Source organism: Lutjanus erythropterus, chromosome 5 (genome assembly GCF_056507025.1).
Source record: "Lutjanus erythropterus isolate fLutEry1 chromosome 5, fLutEry1.hap2, whole genome shotgun sequence".
In the NCBI taxonomy this organism is placed as follows: Eukaryota; Metazoa; Chordata; class Actinopteri; order Lutjaniformes; family Lutjanidae; genus Lutjanus; species Lutjanus erythropterus.
This window is the reverse complement of record NC_139321.1, coordinates 16,749,351-16,773,157: the sequence shown is the minus strand read 5'-3', so window position 1 is coordinate 16,773,157 and position 23,807 is coordinate 16,749,351. Positions and strand designations below refer to the sequence as shown.

Here is a 23,807-nt window from a genome sequence, read left to right as displayed (position 1 = left end):
AAAACACACATTTAAACTTTTTTGATATGTTTACAGATGTGTGGGTATATTTTTAGATCTTGGGCTAAGTGGTGTCCGCATATCTCGCGAGGTGCCTTTGAAGTGGTGTTATTAATTTCCTGGTGGGTCATATTTGAATTAGTGTGAGTCACTGAGGCTCCAGTTGAGTCTCGTCTAGACTGCTCTGTGTGCGTGTGTGAAAAATAGAGAGTTCAGGGCTCCTGGGGTGGAGATATTTATCAGGTTAGTATTAAGGTTTACAGGCTCTTTTTTTTTTTACCTAAATCACTGGGCCAGTTAAATCCCTGCGATGGTCATGATTCTTGTGAAAGAGGTCCTGCATAAGACATGAAACCCATCACATTCTCATTCATTTGTAAAGACACTCTGGATATGCATTACAGGGTGCATTTGTCACCGTGGATGTCCAGTCAGTGAGTCTGTGTTAATGGTAAATGTAGTCAATTCAAGCAATAAATGGTTTGTGCCACAGTGGCCAAGAAAGCAGAGTTCTCCTGCTTGCAGCTTTACTTGGGCTGGGTATTGTTTAAAAACTTTAAATACCAGTACCAATTCCAGTGTCATTAAAGTAATTACTGATACCAAGAGAGGATTTGTTACCTTTTTTCCTACTTCACTTGATACCCATAATATGAATGGAGAGTGGAAGCATTCCTGAGATAATGCCTTCACACAGTACAGCCACACTTTCAAATATTTTAGTAGCAACTCGGCACTCTGAACTGCCACAGCACAGATTGTATGGGTTGTAGCTGCTGCAGTAGTGGGCTAATCACAGATTGCATTGATATAAAAAAAAATGCTTGTGATGATTGGCTGCCGTCAAAACCATTTCTAGATGTGGGCAAAAAAAAGTCTCAGGAACTTTCAAAACTACCTGGCATTGGGTTATTTTGGTTGATAACAGGATGCATTGCTTGCGAGCTTCTGATGCCCACACACATTTTTGCCGTGTTATCACAGCCCTAGTCAATATCTATTGCTTTGTTGGCCAAAACATAGCATTAGGTGAAAAAAATACTCATGCAGCATACAGCTGTATGAAAGTATCGATACACTACAAGTGTTGTGATATTATGTTTTGTGATACTGTATTGATTTTCAAAAACACTATCATGATATATTGATACATGATAGTGTTCATTTGGTGACAGTGGTTCATTTAGTGTCATAATTAAACCCCCAAGCTCTAGATAGCACTGCTTTTATCTATCTTCACTGTTCTGACTGCATAAAAAAGTACTTTTCTAATTCAGATTTTATGCGTAAGGTAGTATGTTCTTTATACTTTGACAGCTTCCCTAAAATTAAATAAAACAAAAAAAGCAGTATATCAGCTTGTTTACAGTATACTAAATCATAACTGCTCTATTGCAATACATTTCATATTGCCAGGTCCTTGCCAATACACAGCCTCCTAGACACCCAGAGGCAAGAGACTAGAAATTCAAGTTGAAGTAGTCTGTAGTTCTTCCTCAATACTAACGACATCCCTGGACAATAATATAATGATAAAGACATTGTAACAATGCTGTAGGCATGACTATTGGTGCTTTCATAAAATATTTACATTAGGGTTGCAAGTTCTGTGCATTTTCCTTAACAGAAGGTTGAAAATGCTAACAATTAATCCTAATAATAATTATTTTTTTTTTTCTCATTTTCATTATTTTCTTCTCCCCCTCATTTTAAGTATAAGTTTCCTTATACAAAAATGCCTTGGCCAGACAAAACTATATCAAACTAGGTGCAGTTTCTGCCATTTCTAGAATATCAATTAATTATCAATTAATACATTTTTAATTGGTTAAATTCTTAACAGTGATTAATGATTAATGATTACATCATTAACATCTCTAATAAACACAATGACATTTTTGATAATCATCAGTAATGTGGATATAATTACAAAGTAGTTAAAGACAAATAACAGAACAGCTACAACTGTCTGTTAAGTTCAGAAAAATGGCATCACTTCAGTGTAATACAGCCTTGAAAATAACAGGAAAAGACAACACTTATTCCATATGATGGCAATATGATATTAAACAATATTCAAAATCTATCACAATATTCAGTTGCATATCACAATACGATATAATATCGATATACTGTCCAGCCATTGGACATCCACATGAAAAGTGTCCAAGTTTCCCTTTAAGTGTCAGCTAAATGTCTGTCTGAAAAATGCACAGGAGAAGATAAAAGAATGATGCTGATGATGAGGTAAAAAGAAAGCAAGGCCACTAGATGAATGTAACACCAGCGCTATATCTTCATCCTGTCTCAAGTCATTTAAGTATGAGCCTTGTATGAGGGATGTAGAGGTTGTGTATTCCTCACAATACAACACTAAAATCATATTCATACGTATGTAGGATAAACATAAATGAAAACAGAGACAGAAAAGAGGTTTGTATATCGCTGTGTTTATACATTATGTATTTCTTTTAGTACACCCCGGTTAGATATGTAGTTGGCTCACACCCATGCCTTTTCAACCATTTAGCAAGCACAATGCCTTTGGTAAATAACCACTGCTATAAGGTTTCACTCCACTGAGCTGTGTCATTAACTAGTTTGTGTTGTTTGTGTGTCTGTGTATGTGCTCCTGGCTTGAGTGTGTACCCTATGTGGGTGTGACTATTTGTGTTTCGTATTTGCGAGGGTCTTTTCCACTAGCTTAAAGCTCTCCAATTTATTCTCAAACAAATGAACAAGATGAGTGTACTTTATCTTCAGCTAAAGGAAAAGGTGCTTTATAATCCACTTCCACTCTCCTGAAAACACTGGGACATTGAAAAGCCGGATTTAGGAAGATTTGTCTTCACTGGCTCGGCCATAGCATTAGCTTTTGTGAGCCTCACAAGCATTGATGTGGCTGCAAAGAAACTAGAACAGCACTCAGCCCTGATTTCATTGGCATAATTGGTGTCATCTTAGTTTGGATATGGCAGCTGAATACACACAGGGCAGTGCACAGCATTGATTTGGCTTGTCTTGTGAAAAATCCAGCCAATATATTTACAGAGGAGATCAGATCCATTATACCAGTATTTCTCCTCCTGCTGACTGGATCGGGAAAACACCATTCAGCTGTAATTACTCCCCCTAAGCCAATGGAACGCTGTTTGAGGGTGCATCATAATTGATCGTGTTTTCTTGACATGACCGCCTCGCTAATGGAATATTCATTTCACAGTTATCCTTACCACGGCTGAAATGTGTAATTGTATGATTGAGTACAAGAGGTTTCCCAGATGGGTCAGTGTGTGCCTGTGCATACGTGTCCATGTGTTTTACATTCATGGAGATTAAAAACTGGCAGGGAAACATTCGACATTATATTACGCTCAACACTTGCATCAGCCTTTAAATGTCTTCTTCGTATAGGCAGTTACTGGATCATAAAGAACGCAGGCAATACTGCCATAACTGAAGCTGTGATTTCCCCTCACTGTAAAAAATAAGGCAGTTCTCTGCCTCTCACTGCCCTTTTCCCATGAGATAAACTCATTTACTTCATCTAGAAAGACTAGTGCAAATAATTTTGGGTTGAAGACATTTCTGTATGCAAGAATGTATATTACTGGAAAGTGAGCCACTAGCAGTGAAGATGCTTTTCATGCAAATGTACAGGCATGTGCAGTTGTATGTTAAGGTTTAAAATAAACTACAGTGAAATTAGATTAACATGGACCTAACTATAGAAATTTTCAAAAGAGGGAGGGGATCATGAGAACAAAGGATGCAAGGATGTCTATTAATTGTTATATTATGGAGTTTTCTAAACATTTTCAAGGCGATAACTAATAAAATAAAGTACTGATGCTGTGATCTTGATTAAAAAACAACCATACCATGGAATCTAACAAAGTTCTAGCATTACTGGCCCAGCATCAGAGTGAAAAAAATCCTCCTCTCACAGACATGTCCGGAGGGCACCCTACACACAAATACCAACACTCTAGGGCTGGGCAATATGGCGTACAATTTATATCACAGTGATTAGACACATGATTAGACACATGGGAAGTTGCACTGGTCTTTAACTTTTCCTCTTCCTCCTCTTCATGTGCACAAACTCTTTTTTGGTCAAATTAAATCCTTACTTCACCACCTAAAAAGAGTGCAAAGAGTCTAACTCTGCAGGCTGTTTACCTCTCACTCCTCACCCAGCTCAGCGCACTCATCCGGCTGAGTGTCCTGTGCCGCTGGATGAGAGCACGGCACAGAGAAGTGGCTGTCACTCTGCAGATCATTACAATAACAAAATAAAATGGCAAATATTGCTGCAAAAATTGACCAAAAAAAACAAAAAAAACAACCAGCGATAGATTCAGAGCAACATCAATAGGTGATTTATTTGTCTAACTATGTTGTCTGTTTAGCCTAGTTTGCCACACATCTTAAAATTTGGCAAAGCTTCAACATTACTGCTTCTTTCATCAGTACATTTAACACTTTGGTAAAATTTATTATCAGGCTGCAGCCTCTTCCCTCTGGGCTGAGCTCTTCCACAAACACAAATACCTCACTGTCCACAGGGTGGACATGGTAGAGTGAACCAAGTAAAGACAATTTGAAGAGGAAAGAAAGCGCTAATTTAATCTGCTCTGTCCACAGTTTTACATAAGCATAACATGCTAGCTTACCTACACAGCGCTTTCAGTCATTGCTTTGTTTCAAAACAAAGCGGCATGGGCTCTCCGACAATTCACTGGGACAGGCTGAAAATGATGAGGGCTCGTGGGGCAATTTTCTTTTCAGTCAAGAGAAATGACAGCTCTATCGGTCACAACAGTATTGTCAAAAAAATCATAACATAGGGCAAATTCATACCAGTGCACGTTTATTCTATCTACACTAACAACAAAGTCTAACAGTGATATGCAAATAATAGTTAGGCAGAGGTGCAACCAGATGTCACAGTTTGCACTGTAATAGGTTAAAAAAAACAAGTTGGTATAGGACATGAACAGAAGACCCTAGCCTTGACTCCTCTGTATGCTCGCTCTCCAGTCTACCAGGCAGGTCTAACAGCACGGGTTTAAGACTGAGAGGACTATAAAGTTAAATGAAAATGTGGCTCACCCCCTACACAGATGCTTTAGAAAGCATGAATTAATATAGATGGACTGTGAATTTTGCCTATTGCCAGCGAGAAGGAAAGGAACAGCTGACAGACTGATACACCAGGGATACAAACGCAGCTCATCCAAAGCTCCTAACAGCATTGTGTACACTAAGACTATGCTGTAATTTTAACAGAAACACTTGCCTGGACATTGTGTAAGTGAGGTTGCCAGCTGTGCATCATTTGGACAAGGACTCGTCATAGTTGCATGTAGTGTAATGGGATCATTAAAAGTCCATTTAGCCGAACCAGTGTACAGAGATGGGGGGAGGGAGATGACACGACTGATATTATTTCTATGCAGATACTGTCCTGCTTTTTATTTCTAAAGTGATTTCCCTTCGCTCCATCTGGCACTGAAGTCATGATTAAAGTGATGTGAGATTTTTTTTTTTACTGAGAGATTGGTTTCAGTAGATAATAGATATGCTATTGACTGAAGGAGACGCGACTGGAGCCCATTCAAAAGAATCTGAATGTTTCTGTCTATCACAGTCCTGTTAGAATAGAAGTGGGGATCCCCTGCCATTTTGGCCCCTCCTTGTGTCAGTCTGGGCAAGCCTGTTGTCCAAAGACCCACTCCAACACAGCAGCACCAGCCAGCAGCCTCTCCTCTATCTTGGCTCTAAATGTGCCTGTATCTATCTGCATGTGTCTGTTTATCAATAGACTCTTATTCTTCTCCAGGGTGAGTGTAACCAGCCAAATCCACATAAGCTCATTATTAGAGGTAGAACAGAACTCCTGGCTCGAGAGCTGAGCAGCCCGTTGTTTAGCTTTCAATTGCTGCTCGTGCATAACTGAGATGGACGCTGCCAAGCCTTTCGAAGACTGCTGCTGCTAATCAGAGTCATAAAGCAAGAAATACAGAACACGACTGAGGTACTGGGGTTGGTGAACAGTCAAAAAATTAAGAAGGATTAAGAAAGCAATGGAAGACAAAATATTTGACTTATGTAATTAAATACAGAGGACAGGAGGGAGAAAATCTAAGATGCAATTAACAGTCTAGACAAAAGCCCCTCAACGTAACGCCAATTTCATTGTGTCGCCAAAAAAAAAAATCACTGTAGATTGGCAACATGAAATTTCCACTCCTTGTTCTGGCATACATTTTATATTATTTGTGTTCATTATATTAATACAAATAAATTGTAGGATACATACTTAATAAAGACAAGATTAGCAGTCTAATTCTTTAACAATAGTGTTATACAGTGGCTTACCAGAAGACCTCACAGAAAACGCTTCATCTCTGAGGCTAAGCTGACTTTCTTTCAATAATGCAGCTATTTGAGGGGAACAGATATCTGAGAATTAAACTCTGACGACATACTGGACTGGAGGGACAATGCCAAGTTGTCTATAGTAATGGTCAAGGCCATCTTTATTTTTCAACCTTTAATATGTGCAGCAAGACGCTGCAAAAGCTTTTTTCACTCTGTTGTTATGAGTGCAATATTGCTACAATCTGCTGGGGCAGAAGCAACAGAGCTGGTGATGCAAACAAACTGAATACACTGAACGAAAACACTGGGTCGTTGCTCAAACTACTCTGGAGCTGTTAACAGCTTGGAGAGGAGAAAGCTGCGCAAACTGCTGTCTGTCATAGAAAATGACTTGCATCCTCTCCAACATCAAGCCTAGTAATTAAACAGCAGAAATCTTCCCGTAATTGACTTTCAGCCACTATTTTTGGCTTAAGGATTTGCATAAACCATTAAATAGGTCATACACCTATACCTTCATAAACAATACTCCAGCTCTTAAGCTCTAATTTGAGCCCTTAGAGACTGGAATGTTAATTATATCACAGTAAACAAGTGTTATACAGAATAAACAATGTAATAAAAGAACAGTTCACCTCAAAAACTAAAATACATATGTCCACTGGCCTGTAGTGTAGTTTATCCATCTATACTGTGTATCTTTGCTGTTTTGGTATGAGTTGCCGAGATTTGGAGATATCGTCTGTAGGGATGTCTGCCTTCTTTTCAGTATAATGAAACTAGATGGCACTAGTCCCGTGGTGCTGACAGTAGCCAAAAAAACTCACCAACAGTGCTTCTTTTCTGCAATCATGATCCAAAATGCTCAAAATAATCCACAGACCTTGTTGTGAGCAGTTTCATTTGGGAATTGTTAAGCAATCTAGTGTAAATGTAATATGAATTTTGTACTGAAACGTGGTAACTGTGAACGATAAACACTTGATTTAGCTTACTCAGTTGCCACCTCATATTAGCATTAGTTGAACTTAAGAATGAATTTTGTACCAAATAATGATGGTGGATTTTGTCCTTCACTTACTCTGGAAATGCTTGAGGAAGGGATTTCTTTGCTGCCTGTATGGACAGGAGGGACAACTGCCGCAACCAATATATTAACTTGTTCAAAGAAGACACCTGCACATGCGAGCTTTGGTTTTATACAGACAGACAGGTGAACCTGTCCTTTTAGGCATCAAGCAGCAAATGAAAGACACAGACAAGACACACAAGCAATCGGCTGGAGATCCCCATCCTGTTGAGGACTAAGGCTGAGATCAAAGGAAAACCTTCGTGCAGACATGGCCTCTAACAGATATTGATTTGTATGGCATTAGCTCAGAACCTCAACTACTGAAAACCAAGTAAACTGTGAGTGACTGCAGATGTGCAGTCTGAGTCAATCTGGAGCTGATGTTATTCTTTTATTTCTTTACATTTAAATAATTTTAGCTTTTTAAAAAACAAAATATGGTTCACTGCTTATTGTAAGCTTTCACTTAATAATCTGTGGGTGAATCATGAACCATGAATGAAATGTCGTTCAAAGCACATTTCTCGTACACTGCATCGTCACAGTGTCAGCTGACAGACGGCCAGCCAACCTCGACCGAGCTGTACGTGACTGATGATGGGTTAACACCTAATCATGAACACGATTAGAAATGGACACTATGTTCAATTTTCAGCATATTTGTAACTTTGAAGCTGCATTGGTTGGAGTTTTGTTTCTTTCTTAAATTCCTGTTTTGACTTTCATCTAACAGATAGCAGGCTCAGTATCTGCTAATCTGCTGGTGGACAGCCCAGTAAATGGGCTCTAATCATGGTTGTTCATGCCACACGCATCCTGATGCAACAGAACATCTTTTTAGTTTTGTTCTGCATCTTTACAGGCAAAAAAGGAAAAAAAACATCCCCACTACTCCCAGTTTCCAAGTGGGAAGCCATTTAGGGACCATGTTATTGTCACTCCTCTAGCTATTACTGCTATTTCACAGGGGCACCCGTGGGATATCTGTCTGTCTGTATAAATAGAGGTGAAGAGTGCATTTTGCCAAATTATTAACTTGACTAGATCCCATTTGTCTTTATGGTTTAAACACTCTTATCCGTATTGAGAGTCAAAGAGCAACTTCTTACTGATCTGTGACACTGTCAGCTCCCAGCTGGTCCTGCAGCCCTCCTGGTGGGCTTAGCATTTATTCAAATGGGGTGTTTGGTACCCCTGTGATGTTGCAGCTTAGCTGAGAACCAGTGCTGAGCCAACAGGATGTATCCCATTGTGGTGACGCGTCATAAGCTTCCTGTGACTTCAGCTTTGTTTCTGTCAGAGATTTTTGTCTAGTGTGGTCTGTGACGGCCAGATCAGTGAAACTGGATGATGGCTAAGTATGTGACTGTCAGTTAGTGTAGGTGGATCTGGGTTTTGTATCGCAAATGGGCTCTGTGGTTGGGTTTGACGAAAAGCACAGTACAATATAGCAATATAATAGGTTGCTCTTTTAAAAAGTTCAACAAGTGAACATTTTACAACCCATTAAAGTTCACTGCTTTTACGTTACACAGCTTTTTTGTGTGTTTTGGCAGCGTCATCTACAAAAGCTTCAATAGCAGAGCAAAGCACCTCACCAGACATGAACCTCATTCAGTCTTTTGAAGTCCTGTTAGCGCTGCACATGAAGAGTGACGCTGTTGAGCTATTAAAAAAACAGAGAGGCTGTTATAGATGACTTGCTGTCTGGTAGTGACATGTTGTTTGTCATGATCTCACCATGGGTCTTTGGCCCCAGGGACACGTCATTGCTCTCGCCACTGACACCCACCAAAGTGATGTGTCTTTAACAGGTCTGATCCTGGGTGGACCTGCTTCAGTATAAAAGAGTCATCAATCCCTCTCTGTCCAAGAAAACTCACTTGTAGCACTTTGAGAGTCTGACCCGCTGGCTATTCAACTGTGTTATGGTGGTGTTTGTATAACACTGCATGCACTTTCCTTTGCAGACAATGCACCCTACGAAGAAAATTTAAAAGCATGGCGAGAACAATCCACTGCTGACTAGCTTCACTTGTCTTTAGTTGCCTTTCCCTCACGCACTGTCCCTCGATCTCTCTCAGGGGAAATTGTCTTCTAACTGATTAGACTCTGTTTTGTAGACTCACTGCTCAGGCAGCTCTACAAATTGGACAGACACACACACACTCGTACACCTCAGCACACACACATATACACTTGTGCCTGCGCACACAAAATCTTGCCTCAGAGAACATAAACCCCTGCCACACTGTTGTAGCATTAATTGCAAAATCCTATACAGGCAGTGGAACAGAAGAGGGAGTGAAGTCTTGCACAGTATGGAGTCCAGAAGATGAACAAGAAAATCACTTGTCTCCAAGGAGTTTCCCCACTGTCAGTTCATTAGTGAAAGAGATAAGGAAGGACTTGAAAAGCATAAAACAATAGGTGGAGAACACACACACCTTGCATTCACAGTTACCAAAGAGCACAGAGATTGTATGTACACCTCTTAAAAGGAAAGCATGTCAATAATTTTCAGTAGTTTTAAAAGGTCAGTACTTTAATATGTAGTATAGTAAGTCAAATGGCAGTAATAAATTATCATGTCCAACAAAATCTTAAATACAGCAGACAATACTGAAAGATAATGAACTGCCCATACATAATTAACAGCTAGGAGCAAATTGAGAATATACTCTTCATCTTGCCTGCCTGTATGTTTTATTAATGCTCCTCTGTGTCTGTCATATCGCTGTTATCTATGATATAAAGTACTACATTATTCACTACACACTAAATGGAATGAATAGATTTCGAAGATTCTCAAGAGGCAAAAATTTTAAAGCAGGGGCTTTAGCCTTGAGATAGCTTCTTCCCTCTCTTCGTGCCCGACTGTGTTGGACGTGCAGCGCAATGTACCGTTATTAAGTTGCACTCTTAAGTAATGAACTATAGCATTCAGCTGCTTTGGTTCATACCAAGATGTCGAAGACCCTTGAGACCTTGTGAATTAGTGTCTAACATCTAATATACACTGTATCTGATTCTCTTCTTCCCCCCACAGGAACACTTTACACCAGAGTGCAAATTCAAGGAGTCGGTGTTCGAGAACTATTATGTGACATACTCCTCCATGATATACCGGCAGCAACAGTCGGGCAGGGGCTGGTACCTCGGTCTGAACAAGGAAGGAGAAATCATGAAGGGGAACCATGTCAAGAAGAACAAGCCAGCAGCCCACTTCCTTCCCAAACCTCTAAAAGGTAAGCCTCCCAAGATCCTCTTTCACGTTTTATTATTCAGCACTCAGAGTTATACTCAAACTCCTTGCTGGAAATCAAAAATATTATTGATTTTCAGGGTGAAAAGCTGGCTGTCTTTGAAATGAGGGACACCATAGATATAGAAAAGTGCCTGCCTGGTTACTTGTTATTGTATCAATAATTAAATCAGTGAATTATAAAATAAGACTAGTTTCTAGTTAAGAGAAGAACATCTATAAAGTTCATCCATACACCCCGACACACACACGCCACTTCTGCAGGCTGGGTAGTAGGTGTTACATAAACGATGTCAAAAATATTGCAAATCTCAAATATGTTATTTTCATCTTCATTCATTCAATTTAGACACTGACACATACAATACAATTTTGGGAATTTTTGAAGAAAACAAAGGCGAGAGAACCTGCGTGTCCCAGTGGAAATTGTGGCTATTCAGAAGGTTAATGTTATGGCATAGAGACAATCAGATCCCTCCCAGTAACAAAATTTAATTCCAACATGTAACCATGTGTCATATTCCATGTCTCAGATTGATAATTCATGAAAATCAGTTCAGAATTAAGCAAGTTCCAGTGGATTTTGCACCTGCATCTCAATGCATATTGTTTACTAGCAGATCTTGAGCCATCAAATATGGCTGACGGGCAGACGCATGTCAAATTGTCAACACTGTATCTATGTTTCTGTGTCTACATGGGATACATGATATTGTTTAACGATTGGAATAATGGCGCACATTTTCAGACAGTGTTTCCTGGAATAAAATAAACTAGTTCAAAATCTGGCACCTCCACACAGCTGGCCTGCAGGGAGTGAAGTTTGTGTTAATGTCATATCACTGGTTTTGAAAATTTACTCAAATGGTTTCCATTTCAATCGTCCAATCCGACATCAAAGGGGGTGGGAGGGTCAGGGGTTCCAAAGTATAGTGGCAGCTTGAGTGCAATGTGTGGCATCAGAGATAATGTTTCTGTAACTAGATACAAGATTGATTTATTTATCATTGTACAACAGGGTTGTATTGTGAGATTTAAATGATTCCCTTTTTGCTACACAGAAAAAAAATATAATTATATACAGTAGATTGGTGGAAGATATAATATATATTGTATAAAAAAAACTATTTTATGTGGAGGAGAACTACAGAACTATATAATCTACAGAGAAAGCTTCTTGGTTATTCAGAAATGGCACTTTTGGCAGAGGATTTATTTTTCACAATTAAAAAGACCTTACCCAAGAACCATCTTTTCTCTGATTAAATGTCCCCATTTTCTTTATACTTTCAGTCCACATGGATATTTGTTTACTAGAGACTAAATGAGCTGCTTTCTACACGACCCTCTGCCATTTAGCATATCTCCTTAGAGATGCTGGCATGGACCTATTCAGCAGCTTCCTCTGGCTGGTCGCACTCTGCTGCAGACGCAGTGCAGAAGGAGGCTGAGCTATTGTTTGCGACCAGAAGCAGCAGGAACAATATGTTTAAATGTTTTGAATAGTAGCACTTTATTTTTTACTACAATAACGTCACAGAGAACCCCACCCATGCAGGCTGTGTGTGGTAGTGTGGCTGTGCAGAGCAGAGGAAATAGGTAGGAGAGAGGGAGAAAATGGTGTGTTCTCTCTGTTGAAAAGGCCACAGTCCTTTCATCTTCAACAAGACACAGATTTACCTGTCAACAGAGAGACTCTGCTTTCACTTCAGTGGGATAAAAGAGGTGCACTTTTTTCCCTCTCAGTAAGAAATAAAAGGCTCGCAGCGCAAAAAACTCAACCAATGATGAAAAGAGGGCAGTTTCTTTAGATTGTTGATTGTGGAGTACTTTCACGGTTTGCATCTGTCACATGTGGATCTTTTTATAGTTTCACTTAATGCTTTTGTGTGTGCGCACAGTAACATGTCATTAGAATTGTCAAGTTATTACTGGACTGTCATAAGGAACCAGATAGAGTCCTTCATCATAAAATTATAAGGTCATTTTGGCAAAATTTAAATGATCATGTTTACAGATATCTCTATATATTTTATGTACGTCAGGTGAGTTGCTGCTCTGTTACTGTAATTTATTGTGGATTATGCAGTAGTAGGGTTGGAGTAGGATTTTAATTCATATACTGACATCACAGACCATTTTCTTTACAACCTAAAGCAATCCAATAGAACAGCTCTGCTATGGATTATACTTCTACAAAGCTTTTAAATGTTTAGTTTTTGTTGACACAATCAGAAAAGTGATAATGTTATTTTACTACCATCAATATTTTGCCCCACAAATGTAAGTAATGGGCTGGAAATAATATTGGAAAACACTGAGTGAGTGTTTACTTCTTACAGTTTCCTATCCAAAAAGCCCCACAGAATTAACACTCAATTATGACTTGATATTCTTATTTCAAATTACAGTATATGACTCTTCTACTTGAGAATACCGATAATCATCAGTACAATACAGTATCACATAATCTTGTGTTAAGCTTGATTTCAGACATACATACTCCTTCACAGAGAGAGTCAATATAGAACATTAGAGTCTTCTTCCTCATTTCAAATCGAAATCAAGCCATCAAGCTGCCATTAAAAGAATACTCCAGGCCAGATACACAACCGTTCACATGTTTGGAATCACTTATATTGATGTTTTTCATCTTTCCTTCAATAAAGGCTATTTTAACAAGAATAAATGTATGAACAATGTATTATTTTACATTTGAAATCGCTGCATGTGGGTGTCTGGTTATTATTGATGGTAAATGTGGTCAATTCTAGCAATACGTTTCTCTGTGTGTGTTATATTGACCAAGAAAACGGAGCAGGAAAGTGCAGCAGTGCCTACATGTAGCAGGATGCATTGCGTGCAAGCTTCTGACGCCCATGCCCACGTTGCGTGTTACAAAATTACTCATCTTGCACGCCTCCCGGCTTCCCAGAGGTGGAGACTAAAAATCCAAGCTGAAATAGCCAGTAGTTCTTCTGTGCATCCACAAAGAACAAACTTTGAAGAAGAACTCAGATTTTTTTGGTCCATACAGCATGCAGTCCTTTAAGTGACCACAATCAACTCCCACTGGACAGCTACATGAAAAGTGACAATTTTTCCCCTTTGAATGATTGAAACTTCCATTCAGTCAGTTTCCCCACAGTATTGCATGAAAAGGGAGAACATAATTGTTACCATTTTTGTTATTTTTTTTCCCTAAAATATCCTTCAAATATGAGTTTATTATTCATTTATTCAGCATAAATGACCAGTCAACTGTGCAACTGGGCTCTAAATATTTTGGGAACCTGTTTTTCTTTGGGCCCTCTGCAGTCTATTCAGTGGTTAGATTAAATATGTTTTTAACTGTGAGCTGTCAGTCCATAGATCAGCTGATATTCTGTCCAATGCCCACAATCCCAATGCTGTGCACTTGACACTGAAACAATAATGTGTTCCTTTTTAAATCTGCAGTGATTTTGATGCTAAACTTCACATTTCTGATGGCTGGTGATTTCTTACATTCTTATTAACTGTTGCTCAGAGGCATCTTTGTCTCTTTCCTGTCCTTTCAATTATCAGTCTGAACAGTATTTTGTTATTTATGTACATAATATAACGTTTTTTGCAAACCTTTCATACAATATAACATCTATTTGTAAAGAGGACTTTCTGCGATCATAAAAGCACAAGAGACCTTTCAAATATCGAGCAGTCCTCTCAGCCATCTGACTGTACTCAATTCCGCTTTTGTCAAACATAATTCCAAACATTTGAACAGTATTGTACATCATCTTCACACCAAAGACTGTTTTAGATGTCATACATCTGTGTGTAAACTATTTTAGTAATACAAGGTTTTATTCAGATATCCAGCAGTGGTTGGAGTGCTGTATATTCCCGGAGTTAAAGTCTTCATTTTTTTTTTCTGTTTCCCAATGTGATGCATCTTTGGTGAAGCTCCTCGAGCTAGGATCTTATTAAGAATCTATGTCTGCCCTCTGAGATCAGTATAATAGCTTTTCACTTTCATTTAATGGGCCATCCAGGGGGTCTCAAACACACTTAGGCCTAAGAGCAATAGCCAGAGAGTGATTGCCTTGCTTTATGCTGAGAGAAAAATACTGAGAAATAGAAAAAGAGAATATAACAAGGATAGATACAGGCTGGCTTAGACAGTAATTCCAGCGGATTCCAAAAACCATTGCTCTCAGCTGCCTTTTGTGCATTTTATCTACAAGTAGAAATATAGTATTTTTAAGGTCTGACAGCATTTCAAAAATGAAAAAAATAAATAGAATAAATACATTTGTTGTAATACCCAAAGATGTCAATTATCCAGTAATGCTAAATATTTACTAAATCCTTTACGTAATTTAAATTCCAGATGCAAGTAAGTGGTTTGGAAAGAATTTTGCAAAGGAAAGAGAGGCAGAGAAAGCGAAATAAAGGAGAATTTGTTCCAGCAGCTCATAAAGATTCAGAGGCTGTGGTGTTACAGGGCACCAATTAAGAAGCTGTCTCTGCATTGGCAATGGCATCTCTTCCAGCCATTACTCACTACTCTTGTGGTTCCAGTCTGCGATTCTCAGCCCACAGCCTCTCATTCTGTCTTCCACTGGATGAAGCAAGTTCAGCTCACGTCATTCAAACCCAAACAGGAAAATCCTCTTACAATTCTTCCTGAAAGTCTCGATGCAAGACACAAAAGAGCTGCCTATATCAAGAAAGTGTGTAGTCTGTCAAGTGGTGTCCATCACAGGAACATGGGGAGGTTTGTATGAAGAAATATGAAAAAATTACAAGATGGATGGGTGTTATTTGGGATTAATGCTCGAAACTGAATAGCAGCAGTAGTGTTGAGGTGATACTGTAATCCCGAGGTCAGTTGCCCACACTTATAATCATACAATACTGTCACTAACAAGCCTGGAACCAATCATCAGCAGTTTCCCTGTGAAACCTTGCCATTGATTGATGTGTATAAGGGTGGTCTCTGGATTGCTGCTCTAACAAAAAATGCTGGGCTAAGTGAAGTGTCTGAAGGACTGGGTTTGCTGTTTCAGCCACAGCCTCCCAGAGGAATGAGCATCAAACAGCATCCTAGGCAGAAGAATGTCGACAACATCCTGAAACCAAAGACTGTGAACCTCAGATTACTGATATTTCTTCTGAAAAGCGACTGCTGAGATGCAGATTGGGCCGATGGTGCATACACAGCAAAGCTAAAGCACTAGCAACTCCTGAATTTATAATGCCATGCTGTGAATATAGGATTTTCTTCTTTACTTCAGCATCAACCTGGTCTGCTGTGATCGCTGGATTCAGCAGTTTTCAGGGAACTATAAGTAAGATTTTATGTCATACCATCACAGGACCGCTTCTAATAACCAAAACAGAGTAGAGTACTGTACTTCTGTATTTCTGCACAGGATAAGTTAGAAAAAATGTACCGGAACCTGCTTTGCCATTAGAAAGCACTGCAAGGAAACTAAAAAAGAAAAAAGTCATTTCATCACTATAGAAAATTCTATGCTCCAGGCTTTGGTGCCAGTTCTTTTGAAGTTTAGGGGGGTTTCAATGTCAATCATGTTGTTTGGAGACCAACTGCAAATAAGTGAATGTGCACATTTGGAAAAAACAGTCAGTATTTTCTGAAGTGTGTTTTTAGTGTTTTAGTGTCACTTCTTCAAAGGTCATATAACATAAATATGCTGGGTTTGCGTGTGGTTCTCCATGCATCTCCCATAAGCTTCAGTAGAAATGGCACCAAAGTTTGGCACCAAGCAAAACAGAAAATGTTTAATAGTAATGTAATGATCCTTGAAGCTGTGTCACCAGCACAGTGATGGGCAGACCACAGTTACAACTGGGGGCCCCAAGGATAATCCACGGATCTGGTGGCCAGGTCATAAAAATTGACATTACGATTAGTAGCAGATGGGATGCAGGTGGGAAATAAGATGCATCTCCGCAGTAAGAGTGATGCTGTGTGCTTATTTACACACAAGGCACAGCAGTGCAACTTACTTGGTTATTTAATCGTGTTTCCTCTGGAGAGTCCTCTGTCCTGTCAGGCTTATGACTATTGTTTTTAATTTTGCTGCTTAAATGCCCCATGACATTTGGTACAGTCACATTACTGCGTGCATAGAAAGAAAACTGACAGCAGCCTCCGTAATCCTTCAAGTCAATTGTTAAAGAAAGGACTGCATAAATACAACACCCAATACAGAAATGACCAGGAAAGTATGCGCTGCTCAACATTATTTAAAAGGTAGTATAAACTATGGAGACTGGTAGAGGAGAAAATAATATGTTAAGTGGCTGGTGAATGATTTATCTGTCCATGTGGATTTGGATGAACCCAGAGCCCATTCCCACATCACTAAACTAGATTACATAGGTATTAACCCATATGTCATTACCACAGCAGCCCATGCAGATGGGTTGGTATGACGGCCCACCCATGTGTCTTGTTTTGCCCACCCAGAGACTGGGTGGGTCGTCAGTGAGACTGGTTGCACCTGAGAGTTGGGAGGAGCCAGAGGGCATAAAAGGGCTGCTCTCCCTAGACTCTTTTTCTCTCTGGCTGGGCTGCTGCCACCATTCCTCATGGCTGTCTTGCCATATTAGTTTGGGTTTGAATCCTTATTTTCAGCATTCATACATACACCCATTTCCACCCACACATGCACTACACTACTGATTACATCTCATCTCTTTCTCCACATTATTTATTTGTGTTTTTCAATAAAATATCCAGATCATTGATCTTTTTGTGTGTGGACTCCCTCCTTTTGTTGCAACTTTGAGCCAAGCTGTAACAGTTGGTGACACACTTCCTATCTGATCACTTGCAAATAACACTGTGGACAGTATCTTACAGATCTGATTTGAGAAACAATTGTGATTTGCCTGCAGCCTGAACAAAGCCTATAAACCACTGTTCTTATTTTTGTTGTTGCTTATATGGTGTATAAAAACATGTCAGTTGTCTGAGTTTCACTTTTTTTGTGTTTCCACAGTGGCAATGTACAGAGAGCCATCCCTTCATGACTTGACAGAGTTCTCCCGCTCCGGCAGCGGCACACCCACCAAGAGTCGGAGTGCCTCAGCTGTGCTCAACGGAGGCAAAGCCGTGAGCCAGAATGAGTCGACGTAGCCCGGTAGCCCAACCCAGGCCTGGGGCCGAACCACAAAACCTTACCTCCAGCAGAGCGTGAATCCAAGCAGACTTCTCTCACCGATCAGCGGTTCAGGACTAGCTACGACAACAACCCACACACACCCAGATACCATCAGTAAAATACAGTTAGGTACCATCTTGATCATTCATCATCAAAACAGCATCAGTAGTAAGACACGTAATAGCACATAAACCATTCTGGACTTAAAAGACAAAGACAAATTTAAAATTTTGTTTTGGGCTTGAGAATTATCTATTTACCTTGATCACTTTTTTGGTGATGATCACATACCAGTTAGCTCATCTTTATCTTATTTTATTTTTCTTAATTTCCTGTGGACAATAACTATTCTTAGGTCATGTAGACATCAAGCACTCATGCATCTGTCAGACAGGGACAGGAAGTTAGACGTGTAGGCATTCAGGGCAGCCAGTAATGGTGCTGGTCTACGAGGCTGCAGTGGTACAGTACAAGCCCTGATCTCTGTCTCATCCATGCTTCTGTGAATACAAAGCCTATAAACTCCCTGGCATGGCACAGCCTAGTGCTGCTGGGACTGTGGCCAGCCAGACGGTAGCTCTCCTGCGTCCTAGTGCACACGCTCAGAGACTGAGCTCTCTAGCATGGGAAAATGAAGCCTATGTTCAGCTGACCTGAAATATAAGGGACAGTGTGGCTCTCTTGCAGTTTTTGTTTCCTTTCAGAAATGCCACAGCTGCACCTTGGTTTTTTGCTAATTTTCTGAATTAGCTGAGAGCTGTTTATTTGATAACTGGTTTTGTTTTTGTCCCCTCTTGTTCTCTACCCTTACCATTGTTCAGTATTTGTATTTTTGTTGCTGTTTCATCATTGAAAGGGGTTCCAGCAAACCAAAGACAGAACGAAAGAGTGTCCCTTTAAGCCGCTGAAAACCAAGCCAGTATAAAGGCAAAGCTGGAATTTTTTTTTTCATTGTACATTTTTGATGAAAGAAAGGAAAGATTTTGTGGGGGGGAAAAAAGGAACAATGGACAGAGGAAGTGATTTTAAACACTTTGAAGTTGGCAGCGTGCTTGATGTTGTGCTTTTTGCTGATATGCTCGACGACCGACGGTATGAAACGACTAGTCTGTGTCCCCATTCCCTTCTGTTGCCACTGTGTCACAATGTCTCCGTCTCTTGTCCTCGTGATCTGTTTCCTCTCTCTGTGCTTGTGTCATACTTCGATCCCCCCGCCATCCTTTTTTGTCGACTTATATTGACTGATACATTTCACCATAGGAATATGGTGCAAGCCCCTTCCCAGGATGCTTGTTATGTGTTTGAGTAACTTATTGTGGTGACAATATTTTCTATATTTAAAAAAGAATACTGTGGACTTTTAGGTGGCTTAACATTTTATAGGACACGTCATATTTGTAAAAGTGAAAAAAAAAAAATTAAAAAACATACAAAAATGAACATCTTCCCTTTCTTGCACAGGGCATGTACAAACACAATTATGTACAAAAAGGACCCTTTTTGTGGGCTAGGTACTCTTCCCTTCAGCTACATAACTTCTTTCTGGTACATGCTTCTGGGAGGCTTTCTTTTCTTGGTTTCCTCCGGAGGGTGTATTAGGTGAACCTATCTGTTGCATGGGAGAAAGCAGGGAAATTCTGGTCTAGAGCTGCATGATGTAGGCTATGTGTATTAACCCATGTTGGATCATGTGTTCCAAATTACCAGGCTAAATCTGATAAAACAACATTTACAGGCAGACATTGTGGCTGTCTGATAACTTCCAGTTGTTTATTATTTGTTGTATACACAAAAATGCACTGAATAAAATGTTTATATTAAGATTTACTTTTAAAATGTGTCAGCCTTTCTTCTTTGTCCTGTCAATTGTCTCATTTATGTGCTGTGCTTGACATTATCTATATATTCTAACCCCCAACCATTGTAATTATAGCTAAAATGATTAGTTGATTTAAAAAAAAAAAAAATAGTTGCCATCTTGGAAATTGTGATTTGCATTTTTCACAATCTCTTGACATTTTATTAACTTAACTATTCATCAATTCATTGTGAAAACAATTGACAGGTAAATCGATAATGAAAATAATCATGACTTGTAGCCGTCATCGCAATTATACAGAAAATCAGGTTGGGGTATTATATTTGGCACAATCTCTAAGGATCGGTGGTGCAGAATTGTGAGCCATCTAAGTTGCATTGTAGCTTGAAAAGCCTTCTCCCTTGAGGAACTCCTGAACACACACACACACACACACACACACACACACACACACACACACACACACACACACACACACACACACCTTTTCTATCTGTGGACATCAACACATTACATAGAAGTAGGATATGCCTTTAATTGCCTTACAGTTGAGGTAGGCAGGATAATAGGACTCATTCTATCTGATTAATCAATATCTCTTGACGATTTGAAAGGCTGAAGTAGATGACTGGAAATTGCTTCACTGCTGTAGCTTTTCTTTGTGTCTGTGTGAGTGCTGCCTTGGCTAAGTAACATTGTTACGTAAGCAAGATCACTTTTACTTTTTTCCCCAAAGATTGATCTCGAGATCAGTTTTGGTAAAAGATATCAAATATCTTCTCGTTACAAAAGATAAATCATGTTTGAGCCAATGCACAAGATGGCATATCCAAGAGAACTGCAGGCTGTGCATGATCAAACAAGTCTTTATATAATTAGGCCAGTAAAAAAGGAAAAAAAAAAAACAATCCCATTTAATGGGTAAAATCAGAACACTTCAGTGCTATAGGGTCTTCATATATACGGAGAGGACGTGACACGGGGTAGTAATTACCTGGTGAGGCAGCGGCTGCTGAGGCAAGCTGGGAAAGAATGATCTGAATGATGGCACGACACCGTGTTAACCTACCAGGCTTTGTTAATAAGGTCAGCCCTCTGCCTCACCGTCTCTGTCATCTCGGGAAGAAGCACTTTCTTTAATGAGGGGTTTTGTTCATGATCACTTTGCTCTGATTGTCGCCCACAGTGCATGCCAGGAATGATAAGGGTAAAGGGTGTCAAAATGTGATGCATAGGAAAATCAATGTATGGGGGAAAAAAAAGTCAAACTGACTGCAAATACTGTTGTAGAGCACAAGTAGTAGTGTAAAGGAAAATACAACAAGAATATTGATGGTTTTCTGAACTCATTTTATAAATAAAGATGTATTAATATGATGTGTCAATCAAAGATACATTACATGCAATTTTCAAATACTGCCTGTTATTGTTAGATTGAAAATATGGTTAAATCTTACTAACAAACATTCTGGTAAAAGTCCTGCTGCAGGGCTTTTAAAGATTTGAATAAAATACAAGGAACAACACAGTCTGCACAGAAATTACTCAATATGAGCTTGCAACGAAGCTGTGACATGAAAACTAGTTCCTGTATGGTGTTTAACAATCTTGAAAATTTAAGGAACAACCCACTTTTACCCATTTTTTTTGTCAAAAGTAAAGCTCAAAGATAAAGAACGACTGCAGTGAGTGCCTTCATCACCTCCATACAAGACACATCACAATACTGCATCTCCATATTTGCAATTTTATCCATGTAGAGATATAACTTAGTATGCTTGAAAGGTACAAGTAACAAAGACTGAGGGAAGATCCAGAACGTTAGGATTTAGCATGAGGCATTCTTGCATAAAGTTAATACTTGCATGAGGTTATATCTGGGATGATGCTGATTAATCAACGACCGTAGATAGGAATTTGATAGATCACGTTTAATGTAAAATGTAATTCATCTACTAGCAAATAAAGATCTAAAATATAGCAGAGATTATTTATATGAGCATGCTCCACATGTTATATTAAAAATATAACATGTTTATTTAGAATAGGCAATGATATTCTAAGAAAAAAAGGTTGATTGAGAGAGTGAATTTATTATTTTGCAACTACAAGGATTGATCCCCAACATGTAACGAGATAATGGGATAACTTTAATGAGATTAAATTGAATGCTGAAATATAAATAACCCATACCACTAAAATTATGTGGTGACTAATTCATAGTGAATATTAACTTTTAGTTTTCATCATGTTGTAACAAAGAAATGGATGTTCTGATCACTGTGCTGGATAGTACAGACAAAAAAAATGTTGTACACTAGTGGATAATAAAAATAAGAAGAAATTAGAGCTTGGTGTTTCCTTTTCCAAAACAAATAAGTATTATGCAAGCACAATTCAGTTTAGACTTCATCTAATATCATCAAAAGTGCATAGGACCACAGTTTTCATCTCATCTTCTGTTCACAGGGCAACTTCTGTGCAGACAATTCTCATTTACACCTTTAAACACCAAGAAGGACTATGAAAAAGAAAATTAAAGAGACACAAACACAAGTTCCTACTGTAGTGTGACGGACAATGGGGAGTTTTTTCTGAATCCGAATTTGGCAAATGACAAACACACTCAACCTCTGGTAGAATAAACTTAAAAGGCTGTTAGACTGATTATAAAGTCCGAGCCGTGTAATTGTAAAATAGTATAGGAGCAAAAGACACTTTTGCTGGTTACGACAGCCTATTGTACAACTCTACAATAAGCATGCCCTCCATCCTTGAGAGTATGAGATAGAGTAGGCATCAATTTGGTCTGTGGAGACTGCCTCATTACGCCCATTGCCAGCAGAGACAGGAGAACTAATAGGCCTCTGTAATATAGGCCCAGATATGAGCTACTTCATCGTTCATGTAGTTTGACATCCCCCTACTCCCTTCATTTCCTATTGCCTATCTCTAGACTCCATTCATTAGCATGGGGCAGTTCAATTCATTAACGGAGGCTGCCTGCCTTGTTCAGAGATGGTGATGTGAGGAGCAGCCACTTTCACACTGTGGCATCTCTCTCTTTTCTTCTTTCTTTTGCTCACTGGCCAATCAGTTATTCTGCCTTTCACTTGGCTAGACAAATGAATCTTCATGAAGCCCCCAAAAAAGAGCATATGCAAATCCTGAGGCTATGTCTCATGCACATACACATGCAGACACACATGCATGATCACACCAAGCAGAGCTACTGCCACTCCGCAGTGTGCAGGGATTTGAGAGCTTGAGTGAGATCAGTCTGCAAAAATGTGTCACGAATCAGACAGAGCTGATGGAGCTGTGATATATGTGAGCACTGTGTACCTGTGAATGCTATAATTCATTACCCTTTATCACTGCCAGCACAGGCTGAGTGGCTTCATTTCTCTCTCTGTGTCTCACCCAGTCTCCCTTTTTGTCTCTCCATCTTTGTCATCTTCTTCACAACTCCGCTGTGGCCTTTTTGTAATGTCCACTGCAACATTCTTTACATGTACAGAAATGACATGAACATAGGGTTTTGTTTTGTTTTTTTTTTTTTTTTTGCATGCCTATTCATTTGTTTAAACCCAGGATTTCTGCACAGTTGCAGATTAAGATAAGCCTACTTTAATGAGTGAGAAGTGGAATTTTCACCTGTTTTGTCAGCAGTTCATGGACATAATTTATGGTAGAGTTGTTGCAACCACTTTTCTGATAACCTAACCAATAATTCAATTTAAATCTTATATGTGTTTAAATCACATATAACTCTCCAACTCTTTAATTCTCTCATGTTCTCACTGGATGACAAATAAAAGTTACTATTAGCATTTGTTCACTTTGTTCCCGCCTCCTTTGCATGCAGTGATAGGATTGCTGGAGTGGATTTAGATAAATCAGAACAGCATTTTGTGCAGAGGAGAGAGTTCAAGGATATAGAGCACAGGACAATCCTGTTGTGTCGTAGGCCCTTTGCCTTCAGTGATCTTAACATTTTGGTATCAATATCAAATTAAACCTGCTGATCGTGGCTCACTGCAAACCAGGAATTTTAATAGTGTTGTGCTATCATTACAGGTTAGCTCT

General features: G+C 39.2%; 1 protein-coding gene across 5 annotated transcripts in view; it reads left to right on the top strand.

Annotated features, from left to right (window-relative positions):
* The window catches only part of fgf13a (fibroblast growth factor 13a), a 134,174-nt gene extending 114,439 nt beyond the window's left edge, over positions 1-19,735 (top strand). For all 5 annotated transcript variants that reach the window (XM_084718900.1, XM_084718902.1, XM_084718899.1 and 2 more), the window contains 2 exons: positions 10,509-10,707; positions 17,738-19,735. In XM_084718900.1, the coding sequence (XP_084575026.1) occupies positions 10,509-10,707; positions 17,738-17,874 (336 nt within the window). In that variant the 3' untranslated portion in view covers positions 17,875-19,735. The remainder of the gene's footprint in view (positions 1-10,508; positions 10,708-17,737) is intronic.
* Positions 19,736-23,807: the final 4,072 nt, after the last annotated feature.